The sequence below is a fragment of the Psammomys obesus genome, unplaced genomic scaffold, assembly GCF_907164565.1.
Source record: "Psammomys obesus unplaced genomic scaffold, mPsaObe1.curated_primary_1811, whole genome shotgun sequence".
Classification (NCBI taxonomy): domain Eukaryota; kingdom Metazoa; phylum Chordata; class Mammalia; order Rodentia; family Muridae; genus Psammomys; species Psammomys obesus.
In genome coordinates, this window is record NW_026596155.1 from 7636789 (window position 1) to 7649822 (window position 13034).

Sequence of the window (13034 nt, forward strand, 5' to 3'; positions counted from 1 at the left end):
GTAACATAAAAATAACACAATTGGAGTTAGATGTGGGCAGGAATGCCTTTAATCCCAGCGTTAGTGGGGCAGAGACAGGTAGATTTCTGAGTTCAAGGTCAGCCAGCAAGTTCCAGAACACTCAGGGCTATGCAGAGAAACACTGTGTCAACAAAACAAAAATAATGCAGCTGTTTTGTTTCATAGTTTTCAAAGAGGAACACACCCACACCAGAAAATATACTTGTTAGGCCAAGAGTGGTTAAGCTGAAAAACAGAAAAGAAGCTTATAGCTCAACCAGCTTTTAATGGCACCCTTAGCCCAGGAATCCCTCCCCTCACTTCTTCCAAATGCTTGTGATTGGGTCCCAATATTTGAAGAGCTGGGCTGCATAATGCCAGTTCTCACCCATCCCCAGCCCTCTCCTTACACCCATTTGCCGTGACTACAACTAAAAGGGGATGCAAGTCCTTCCCTGATTTGACTATTGGCGATCATCAACTAGTGTGCTGATGAGAATGTGGAGCAAGCCCACCCGGACGAGAGGTGAATGCCACCTATGAGCAGATGTGGAAGAAGGATTGTGTCCTACTTCCATTTCTTAGTTCTGGCCCCTGGACTTAACCTTGGAGCAATTGCTTTTGATGTCACGGAGGTATGAGCCACCTCCTCCCACTTTAGGACAGTCTTACTACCCTGCATAATCAAAACTTACTTCTCCTACTTGTCGCCAAAGAGACTCACTGAAGGCTCACTCTGCTGTGGGCTGACTTCCTACTACAGACACCCAAGAACATCAGACCCTGTTGGGATGGAAGGCAGAACTGTTCGTCTTCAACGACGAACCATGCACGGCTCACTGCCGACAGGTACAATCTGCGATCAACACACTACAGGAGATTTTAGATTCTGATCGACTTGAGGACCCATTGTTTTAAAGGTTTAAGGTGTTCTTGGAACTAACTACTCACACCTGAAATGTATGGGTGGATCTAAGAAGCAAGAAACAACACACTACATATTGTGCCACATGATGTTTTAGAAAGGGTGAAAGCACAGAGGTGAAAAACCAGATCACAGTTGACAGAGTCTGGGATGAAGAAAGTAACTTTTTTTTTTTTAGGAGACCAGAGTAGGGTTAATGGAGCTGTTCTCTATCTTGACTATGATTGCTGTAACAACACTGTATACATTTGTTTATGCTTATGAAACAGACACTTTAAAATAGAATTCCACTGGGTGGTCTAGCTCTGTGTACCAAGCATTAGAGACATTCCTGCACTTTTTCCAAGTTCTTCCTCCCTTTCATCTTCCCTTCCATTTCAGTCTCTGCCCTGCCCCATGCAACTAGTAGAATCAACATTGTGAACAAAGAAGGAAAATGAATTTTGGTGGCTGACGTGCCGAACAGCCTCTCAGTTTGCCAGGGTTCCCCTGGCTACATTTACAGATTGCCTTTTACTACACAGGTGTACTCTAAGCCCAAAGAAACTCAATAATTCCTGTCTTAATCATGGTCATGAAAACATAAAGAAACACACTCGTATAGGTCAGGTTGACGCTTTCATTTTTTGTGTCACTGAGAGACAAACAATTTTATGTTTTTATGTGCCTCTCCCAATCTTGTTTGAATATTTCTGTTATTTCATTTGTTTGATTTTTTTTAAAGGAAATGGATGTTCACACCAAGAAAGAGTATTGTGAGAATGACTCAACTGCTGAATTTTATCCCATGTAAGGGTGCAAAACTAATTCTGCAGGAAATTGGGTGATATGTGGAAAAGCTAAATAGACAGGAAGGTTAACTTTGTTTGTCTATGGTACTTTGCATTTTTCCACAACTTATTTCAAGGCAGATGACTTCAGACTCTAGGGCCTGTATAGCTCTGTGAGTGTGGTACCCATATGTGCACATAATTTTGTGAAGATGTGGAGGGGGGAGGGAGGAGAGATGCAGATACTTACTATACTTTCAACCAAAATAAAGTAAGCACAGATAACGGAGAAGGATTCGGGAGAGTGCCTGAGTGTCATGAAACACACCACAGTGGTGTGTGCTCACCATACAGTGATCTTCACCCTCGAGGGCAAACATATGCTTGTTAATACTAGCATATTAGAAGGGAGAATGTCATCATTGCTAAAGGCGTAGTCTAGGGATTCAGAGAGTGTCAGCTTGGAGTAACAGTCTGTACTTACTACTAATAGTCTCAAGGCTGTAGAAGGGGGAGCATAACGCTTGGCTTAACATGAGCACTCAATAAATGTTAGTTGTTCTTGTTCCTATGATGTGGTCTGTGCAGGCTACTGAAATCAGCGGCTCTGAACTATAGTAGAAAAACTACCATCAGTTTTTCTTCCTATGTATCTTTTAGCCTAAATCTCAATCAATCAATCAATCAATCAATCAATCAGTATATCGTTAAAAGCATTAAGAGGAACACCCATGTCAAGTGTTGACAGTAGAAACTATTCATGTGTCTTTATCACTATTTCATGGGCTTCATTCCCTTGTTCACACATAGTCTATGGTGAGTTACCTGGGCTAATGGAGCAGAGCAGGGTGACCGAGAATGGAAAAGGCTAGTCTTTGGGGGTAAATTCTGTGGTTTCTGTGTAGTAGATTTACTCTGCTAATTATAATGCTGCATTTGCTTCAGATCTTGTTAACTTTCTACTGCATTCCAGATGCACACATCGGCCTGGGTAAGGAAGACAGCCAGAGCTATGTGTAGCACCAGAGAAGACCTGGATCAGGCCTAAAAATTAGCCACAATTAATCTCATAAAGTGGATAATAAAACGCTAAGCTTGACTCTAAGATTTCTTCCCAAATTCTGGGGGCCAAAGGACACATTGATAAGCCAGATTTAAATCCTTTACCTGCCCATTGTTCCCTAGCGTTGCCCTTGCATGAAGGAAGCAACTCTAGCATCTGGCAATATAACACGTTTTGCTTCTGTGGGGCCCAAAACCTGGGTAATTATACTCAGAATTTTTCTGTCACATCAGAGAATTACCCATAATTATGTGATAAAATGGAAATGCCTCAAACAGAAGCATACTCTCGAAGCAATTACGGGGGAACGATGACAGGCAGCTGAAAGCATTTGTGGAGTATCGATCTTTCCCGACGGGAGGGGATGGCTATTAAGAAAGAGGTTGGGGGTGGATGGGCTGAGAAAAGATGAGAGGAGACAACAGCAAAGAGCAGGGCAGGCTCACCTGAGTTTCTCCTTGCTGTGCACAAAGCGCACTTTCTTCTCATTCACATCTTTCCAGCTAAAATGGCCAGCCTTTTCCAGCTGGACCTCTTTTCCATTTCTTGAGAGCAGGAGCTGACCATTGGTGGGCGTGTTCACAACGTGGAAAAGCAGATCTTCCACTCGGCCTTCCTGGTGTTGGATGTTCAGGAGTGAGAAGTCTAGTGGCTTCATTGAACCGATTCCAAGGGTCAAGGAGCCATTCACGTGAAGACTTGGGGTGTACATTTTGTCTAGAAAATGTATGAGCTTAAAGGTCAGACTTGTCACAGCCACTAATTAGATTCCATGTGCTTGTTTTAAAGAAATGGACCCCTGACATTAATTCAGAGGCACACAAGGGAGATTTAGGCTATTCTGCAATCAGAACATCCTTCTACCCCAAGGATTCCCATCTGAATGCACATGAGGATAACTAGAGCTCAGATGAAAGATCTAAACTGTCAACTTGTTGAAAGATAAAAAATAGAAATAAATTTTAAAAAGAAGCCAGCAATTGTTTCTTGAATAAGGCAAAATAGTATAAGATACAAAAGAAAAAAATCAAATTAATTTGCGTCATTAAAATAAATAAAAAAAACATTTATACGTCAAAACACCACTACAAAAAGACAACCTCCAGAATGGGAGAAACTGTGTAAATCCTCAATCTAGGAGAAAAAAGACTTCTATCCAGAACATATAACAGGCTCCTGTATCTCAACAATGAAGGGCAAGCTAAACATGAACAAGCCTTTGAATAAGCTTTTCTCTGAAGGAGAGCTGCACACACAAAGCCACTGAGAACACAAATAGCTGTAGAACCTCAGTTGCCAGAATGGAAACCAAAACCTCAGTTATATGACACTTCCTTCTGTCAGGATAGAAAACAATAATTTTTGGCAAGACATGAAAAAAATAGAATCCTCACACATTGTTGTTAAATAAAATGGCACAACCATGGGAAATATAGTTTTCCAGGTCCTCAAGTGAAATAGTTTTACCAGGTAACCCAACAATCCTACTGCTAGATGCCCTGGAGAACTACAAGAATAGACCTATATAAGGTGTTGCCTACAGGTGTTCATAGTAACTCTACTCAAAACAGTCAAAAATCAGTTGGTGAAAACATAAACCAAGGTTGGGTGTGTGGCTCAGTGGCAGAGTGTCTGCCTAACATGGATGGGTTTACTAGCCAATATTAAAAACAAACACAGAGGTAAAGAGTAGATCAAAAGAATGCTACATATCCATAAAACAAAGTTATAGTATCCACAAAAATGAAAGAAAATGCTAGACTGGGGCAGGCTATAACATGGAGTACACCTTGACATGAAAGCCAGACATGGAAGCCAGACATGAAAGTATATATATATAATGTGTGATTCTGTTGATGTGAGATGTCTAGAGTAGACAAATATACAAAGACAGGAAGTAAATTAGCGCTTGCCAGAGGCAGGAGTGACAGGGAAATAAGCAGAGACTGCTAAAGGTTAGGCAGTTTGCTTCCAGGCTGATGAAAATGTTCTAGAATTAGGTACTGGAGATTGTTTCACAACTTTGTGAATAGGCTTAAAAATATCACTGGGTGATATAATTTAAAGGATAGAAATTTTGGTGCACATTATGTCTTAATAACCCATATAGGGATCTTTTATATAATAACAGGGACCCTTGGGCTGTACTGCTAAAGACTCTGAATTGGTGACCTGTGATGGGTAGACACCTCGGGTAATGCTAATGAGCTTGCAGATTTGAAAACAGTCGTTTCCAGGCTCACTCGTCACATCAGATCCCGCACGAGTCAGCAATAAAAGGCAGGTCTGACACCATTCCCAGAAGAGAACCAGCTAATCCACAGGGAATGGCTCAGAGTCAGACTTCGTGGCAGTACGTTCATAAAAAAAAAAAAAAAATTGCGTTTATCTCTGTCCACATGAAACACTGGTAAAACAGTCTTCGACCGTCATATAGATTTGCTGTAGCTCCTTTCTCCTGCAAGGTATTTTGTCAAGGACTTTGTCTGGCAGCGTTCCCTTCTACAGCTCCCTTCTAGAGCGAGGTGAGAGGACAACTTGGGAACATCAAGTTTCTCAGAGGTGACCTCTACAGGAAATTATTCTAACGAATGAGAACTCCATCTCCCTGAGCTGACCTGTGTGGCCTCCCAGGAGTCAGCAGCTCACTCGCAAGCACTTGTAGTTCCCAGCAAGATCCCAATGAAGGAAGCCAGAGGTGTACTTTTCTCTTTTTAAAAAGTTCTAATATCTTTAGAGCAAAAATACAGAGACAGACTATGTATTTGGCTGTCAGCATGAGAAAAACGCCCTTCGTTAGTGCTAGGGCTGCAGCTCGAGGGTAGAATACTTGGCCCAGCATGCATGAAGCCCCAGGTTCAAAGACTATAAAATAGAAAGTCCCTCAAGTATCAATTGACAAAACCCAAGGAACTCTCATCCACGGTGCAACTCTTAAGCTTTCTCTACCTAAAAACAAACAAATAAAACAAACAACACCCCTCCCAAACCACCTTACAGGGTTCAAAACTGGGCTGAGTTAAAATTCATTTCTCTTTGCTTTTTAAAGGGAGATGTCTGTGTTGGGAGAGACAGTTCCTAACAGAGCACCTTCCAACGGATCCACTTCAAACACCTGCAGTTAATGAGACAGTCTCCTCACACTACTCAGAATTTCTCTCCCCTCCGTGCAGGGTACGCGTATACAGTGGCAGCACCGCACCTTGGCAGCAGCCACGAGAGCTTACATGAACACTAACAATGCATTAGACACGTGCTATAGATGTGAGTTTTCTAAAGCATGGCTGCAATTCAAGAAACACGCTTAAGTTTATATGGAGGTTCTCATCTGATAGTTAGGACTTTTAAGTTGCGGATCGCTTTTTTCATCCCAAGATGAAAGAAATTAGGGGTTAGGCTTCCCTAATTGCCAACGGTCTACACAGAGTGCCTTATGTAGTACCGAGGGTCTCCGCACAATAGGGATTGCCAGGTTTCATATAACAGATGTTAACCATATCTGGAGATCCATTATTTGCATGGAGCCATGGCTGGTGCCATCACCACACTACCAGCAGAGATGATCTTACCAGCGCAGGGTTCACTATATGAGTGGCCGGAGAAACCAGGGACACAACTGAGCACGCAGAGGCCGCTCTTCAGGAAGAAGCCATGTTCACATAAGCGGCACCGATCTTTGTGGCTGCACTGCGAACATCCCCGAGGGCAGGCTGCCAAAGGGAAGACATGAGTAAGGCCCAGCCCAGCACACCACCTGGAGGTACCACGGCGGGGGGGGGGGGTGTGATAAAAGGCACTGCAACCAGAAGAGCTAAAGTGCCAGCAACCATTGAATGCCTGCCTGAAAATGCTGCTGATGTTTGTAGGGGGCTGGTCTCCCCTCAGAAGGAAACAGAATAGCGCAGCCCACTGCTCAGTTTATGCAATGTCATCTAAAGAACACCACCCATGGACGAATGTTCTGAAAGGCCTGCTGACTTTGTGAGAGGTGGTGTTTAGGGCGATTAAGAGCACAGGCTTCTTTTGGGGGTGCCATTCCTTCTCAGCCTCTTACCGGCTGTGACCCTGGACACGCCTTTTACAATCTGGGCCCGCAATGTTCTTGTCTTAACAAGGAGGGTAGAAATGGCACCTAATACAGACAGCAGCTGGAAGGGTTACAAGCATTTCAGTCTGAAGTGCCAGGCACACCGGGAGGGCTCAGCTTTTCTCCTACACCACTCCTCACTTGTCCTCTTATTATTACTGTAACAGCCGTGTCGCCTGAGAGTGAGAATAGTGACAGTAGCATTAACCGCACACAGAGAGCTAGCTACTGAAAGAACCATAGGGCTTCTTCTTTGAATCAAGTTAATAACCTTTGAAAGACAGGGAGTTCCGTGCCCAATTGTCCTGCCTTCTTAGCTGGGATTTATTGTGGCAAGGCTATGTAGTACAGTGTAAAAGGCGCTGGACTGAGAAATCTGGAGCTCAATATGTTACCTTAACTCTTCAAAGTCTCCTTTGTTTTTTACACGTGCAAAACAGGATTCTTACCATCCACCATGTGTCACCAAGTCATTGTGAATATTGAATAAGATACTACCGATGGACACAATGTGGAGAAATATAAAACTCAATGAGTTCTTCCAAAGTACCCAGGAAAGATTCAAGCTATCCATGCTTCTTGATGGCATTATTATTCAATACCAAGCATTCTGTCTAGTGGGCACACCTGGCAACAGGTTTTGATAGAAATGAGAGCAGGTGGGAATTTTTCTCAGATGATCCCATAGACAAGGAGGTTAAGCCGTTGGGCTTAACTTCAGCTTAATAATGAAATCTCTGGTATTTCTCACTAAATTGCTACCCAAATCCTATTTTTCAAGGATATAATATCAATATTGGGGTCATTAGTGATTTAGTTTACATGCTGAACATTCTGTGCCCATATCAATATGGCTGATCCACTGCTAATGGGTACTTCACAATCATTCAATATAAGCTTTGCATTCCATAAAATGTTGGCCTCATTTCCACTACTACCTTTAGGAATAGTATTGCTTCACACAAGGGAGTTATTGGGCTGTCCTCCTGCATCCTACTTAACCAGCATTTGGCACATGTACGTGGGAACTATCGATTACTTAGGTCAAGCCCCCTGACTTTTATTCTGCTTCTATGTCAGATGCTCATGGTTGCCTGAGAATCAGTGCAGACAACTTGCTAGCTGCCCCGAGTTCTTCCCAAAGTGCTCAGCAAAGACTCATGTTACCTGTGCACTTGTGTGTCACATAATCTGCAAAGTATCCTTTCCCACATTCTTGGACACACTGGGCTTGGAAGAGGAGAAATGGCTCTTCACAGTGTATGCACTCATGCGGACCTTGGCACTGGAGACAGCGGCTGTCGCAGCCTGAAAGACAAAAATCAAGTCAACAGGAATCCATGTAGTTTTCCAAGTGGGCTCTGGGAACTTATGGCAAAGGTCAGGCAGTGATCGGACCCATACACCAGGCAAAGCATTCCGGTAGGAGCTAGGGAGCCCAGCCCCTGGTTGTGACAGCTACAAGAATCAGTGGAGGACTGGGGGCTAGTCACTCTACCTCTGCAAACCTCCATGTTCTTCGTACATACCAAAAGTAAAGACAGTTTCCCAAACTCATCCTAGGGAGTTTGGATCAGATTATGGAAAATGCTATGCAAACACAAAAATGATTGGCAGACATTTATTTTTATTGTAATTAATTATCAGTCTTTCCACTGGTTCAAACTCCTACGTATACAAAGCTTGCCATCAGGAGAACATGACTGTTAAATGTTCTTTAATGACTTTGAATGTTAAAGGAAACCTACACTGAATAGCTCACACAAATATGTGTGGTCATATAACTCCATGATTGTCATACTGGCATCATATTTAAGGGTGTGTTCTACGAGGGCATGGGCAAAGAAAAAGGAAATTGTCACTGATAACAAAGACAGCCCTGAGGAAGGAAACCGGAACCAGCGGAAAAGCCAGAAGGAAAAGGGCCATGGGTTCCTTAGAAACCAGAGACACACTTACGCTGACAGGAGCCCGCGTCCCGGTAGTGCCCTGGTGAACACTGCTCCGTGCACACACCATCCTGGAGAACGTAGCCATCCATGCATTGCAGGCAGTCAGTATGAAGAGGCCCACTGCAGGCATTGCAACTCCAATCACACTCTAGAAAGAAAGTCCATATTAGTTCAGCTTCCTTTTCTCTCCTGGACTGGCCCCAGCAACCCATTTAGCCACAGTCTGTGGCTGTGAGAGGTAAGGTGAGGACAACACAAGAGGTGTCAGCTAAGCAAGCTGTAACGAGGCTCCAGCTTGTAGTCATGTAGGCACTTCTCTGAGGTGTAGTGTTTCCTAATTATGTCAGACACAGGCATGTACAAGGAGCTGTCCAAGCCTGTGCAGAGCCTGCTTGTCAACAGGGCTGCTGAAGAGCCAGATCAACTTGGCCTTATTCCACAGGCACCTGAGTACGATAGCCTCATGCCAACCCTACCCTAGAGAGCATGGTTGCCTCACAGACCTAATCCTGACCTCCAAATACTCGGGGCTCACTAGGGACAGAGATACTAGAGACATAACTAAGAATGCTGCCGCCGCCATTGACACCAGACTCATGACTCTTCCTATTGAAAACCTAACGGGGACAGCAGAGCAGAAAGAACACACAATGAATAAAGGACCTCTCCAGAAAAAGAGAGGGATTGCTGGATTATTGGACAATGGAAGACCTCATTTAGGGAGGAACCAACTTGTTTTAGTGTTTCTCTGTTCAACAAGCACCAGTGAGGACACAGTTCACCGTGCGGGGAGAACGTAAGAACGAGATGTGTAGGTGTCATGGAGCTTGCGCACCAGTAGAGCCAGCCTTGGATGGGATCACTCCAGGGACATTGCTAAACATACTCATGAGGCTCAGCATCGGATCTGTTGAGTTGGGAGTCCTGGGCGCTGGGGCACGGGGATGCACGTTCCTGCTCTGACTGGTGCTCTCCTTGTTACAGTCACGATCATGTTTGTAGCTGGTACTCTGGATGTACATGAGTTTTGAATTTGGGCAAGTCTATTAAATCATCACTTAGCTGCTCTTCTTTCGCATTTTCCTGTCTACTTTCCTTAAACCTTTGGAGACTGAATAAAAACATACACTAGTACGCATTTACGGGGGGGGGGGGGGCACTGGAAAGACAAATGAAATGATGAAATGTAAACGATTAGCACAGAGGTGGAGGTGGAGCTCAGTGGTACAGCATGCAGGATCTGTGAGTCCCTGGCTTCAGTCAACATAACTAATTAAGTACAATGCCAGGATATTTTAACAGGTCGACAGAAACTGCTTTTCTCACAGAGAACCTGTTTTCACTCAAGAATGTCTCAAGCCAGTTTTCCTACCCAGCTATAAAGCTGGGACAGCTCATCTTTTCTCTTCCTTCACGCAACATTTCTGAGTCCTTAGGTAGCAGGTCCATGTGCAAGATGGCACATGTGTTCTAAAAGCTTGTAACATTAATCTCCTTCATTTACTTGGTTGAATCAGTCCTGAGGGAAGATGACTAAAAACAGAGCTTTGAAAACCGACATAGTCATGCAGCCATTTATAACTCTGAGAGACTCTAATTTTTTTTTTTTTTTTTTTTTTTACCACAAATGGACAGGCAAGCCCTAGTTAGAAAGAACAGAAGAGCTCCTGCATTGTGAACATGGAAGATAGCATAAGTGGACAACCAAGCTCAATTCTTGGCATGGAAAGCGTGTCACTTTGCAGAGATCAGGAGCTTCCTGAGTTTACTTGACAGACATTTGACCTCTGTTTCTGAGCTGCATCTCCTCTGCCAGAACCAGATGGTGAGGAGGAAACACGGAGAGAAGCCAACCTAAGTGGAGTCGAGGAGAACAACCAAACTCTCTGTTTCCGGTACTGAGCTCCGCCACAAGAATCCCAGCCACCGGTGAACCAGGAAAAGACACCTAGTGTTTTTAACCATTTGAGCATGCTACAACAATTCAGACATAACTCTTGGCTTCATTAAGCTTAGAGTCTAGGAAATGGCAGCTGCAGGTGCAAATCACGCACAGGCCGAGGGGAGCAATGCATGTCCTCAGAAGAGCCCTACTCTAAAAGAGGGACCAGTGGGGGACCAACAAAGCAGGGCGAGAGCTATGCACTCCAAACTACAGTTGTCCTGCAGCAATGGAAAGCCACAGTTACCAGATTTCTGAAATTTTCAAAAGAAATGGAAGAGCTCAAGTCTTATATGTAATGTGTGCTGGTGTGAAAAGAGAGAATCAAAACTTTGGCACATCAGAATATTAGGTGGGCCAAACAAAGTAGGTCTATGACCAAATACAGCCAAAGGTCTGGCTTGCCACGTGCTACCTCTGGTCTTTTTACCAATGCCAGACACAATTTGAAGGATCTCAAATAATTTGTCTAATGATGCGCAAATGTACAAATAAATGAATGCATGGATGCGTCACTGCTGCTATCCCCACAGGAAGTGGGGAACATCTAACGAAAGTGTTCTCCTTAGATGGGTGTCTAGAGTGAAGGAACAGCCCTAAATGAGAGAATCATAATCCCCCCACAGTTCAGGAAAAGCTTTACCTCTGCAAGTCCTGGTGGAGATGTCAAGATAGTACTGTGGGGTGCAGCTCTCATCCTGGCATTCCCCGAAGAGCAGGACCTTGCTTGGGTCTCGGCAGGAGGTGCAGCTGCCCTGTGAATCACAGCTTCTGCAATGCATGTTGCATGCTGAGTGGAAAGAAAAGGAGATGACCAGATGATTATAACTACAGATACGGAGGCACTGAGAAATCTAGACGGATGCTGCATTGCCACAAAGCACCGCCCCAACCTGTGCTTTAATTATGGCCCACAACCTCCTGTGGGCAACAGATATACAAGATATTAGCTTTCTTTTCCAAAATAGAAGAAGGTAATCCATTTTTCCAGAAATGACTATAAATCCAAGGACAAGAACCCCACATCCAAATTGTTCTGTAATTCACCAACAGAATCATGCTGACTCAAAGAGCAATGGCTTTATTTGAACATTACTTAGGAAATCAACCCCTCCCTGTCATTTATGATATAGACACATATTATTTTTAGGTGACAACTTTATTGTGGAGATTGTGAAATCCTGTATTTTAAGACATTGGACTTAGATGAGACCTGGTTTACTGGCTTACCCAGTTGTAATTCTTATCAGCCAGGCACTTAATTGAGGCGTTCAGAAGCAATGCCCCGAACTGGTCTGATTCCATCTCTCCACTGTAACAGCACACGGCTCCTTCTCAGTTATAATGTTGGGAACCTTGGAGTCTACCCTGAGTCCCTCCTTCTTTCACACAGATCTAGTTGTTCACTGAATCTTAGCTGTTCAGTCTCTCCAACAAAACATTAGAGACATTATGCTTTTCTCATGTTCATAAGTGGAGATGCACCAAGGCTGCTATCCTCCCTGGTGGAGTGCTCTCATTCAGTTTTCCCTGCTGGAGTACTCCCATACAGTCCTCCCAGAGTACTCTCATATATTCCTCCCTGCTGGAGTACTTTCACACAGTCCTCCCTGCCGGAATATTCTCACACAGTCCTCACTGCCGGAGTACTCTCATATACTGCTCCGTGCCAGAGTACTCTCATTCAGTCCTCCCTGCTCTTCCCACATCTAGTCCAGCCTGCTCATAACCCACTCTCCTGGTACCCACCACTGAGGCTTTTATTAATATTGTCCTGATTTTTCTTTAGTCCTAAAAACGTCTCTGGTCAGCAGTTCTACAAATCTAGTTTCTCTACCTCCCTTCCTTCCACTCTTCCCTGGAAATCCTCAACCACCCACTCTCTTTCTTTAACTCTGACCCATCCTTTTGCCTTGCCTTCCAGAGAGCCTTTCTGGAATTCTCATTCCAGAACACTTTCCTAGACACATACTTTTCCAGCACCCTCACCATTTCACTGGCTTCCACGGGGACATCCACACACATTCATGCACATACATGTTCCCACATAAGCACATTAAAACCTAGGCAGACACACGCACCACCCAAAAATAAAACAGAGCCCCAAAGCTGTAGATAGCCTTAGAAGAAAGTTGAGATGTGTATTCAGAAATGATTGGCTATATTTCTGAATTTGGTAAAAGTAATAACCCTAGTAAGATATTACAGCGATCAAGACATAAGGTTTTATTTGACCAGTATTTTTTTAATAATGACTTTAAAGAAAATAATGGCTCATGGCACTTTAATATGTCA

At 43.8% G+C, this 13034-nt stretch overlaps 1 protein-coding gene across 1 annotated transcript in view; it reads right to left on the reverse strand.

Moving 5' to 3' along the window:
* The window catches only part of Fras1 (Fraser extracellular matrix complex subunit 1), a 400690-nt gene that overhangs the window by 136204 nt on the left and 251452 nt on the right, over nt 1–13034 (reverse strand). The window contains exons 23-27 of the mRNA XM_055594513.1: nt 11383–11529; nt 8805–8945; nt 8013–8153; nt 6328–6468; nt 3205–3475 (exon numbers count right to left, since the gene is read on the reverse strand). Coding sequence (XP_055450488.1) covers nt 3205–3475; nt 6328–6468; nt 8013–8153; nt 8805–8945; nt 11383–11529 — 841 coding nt within the window. The remainder of the gene's footprint in view (nt 1–3204; nt 3476–6327; nt 6469–8012; nt 8154–8804; nt 8946–11382; nt 11530–13034) is intronic.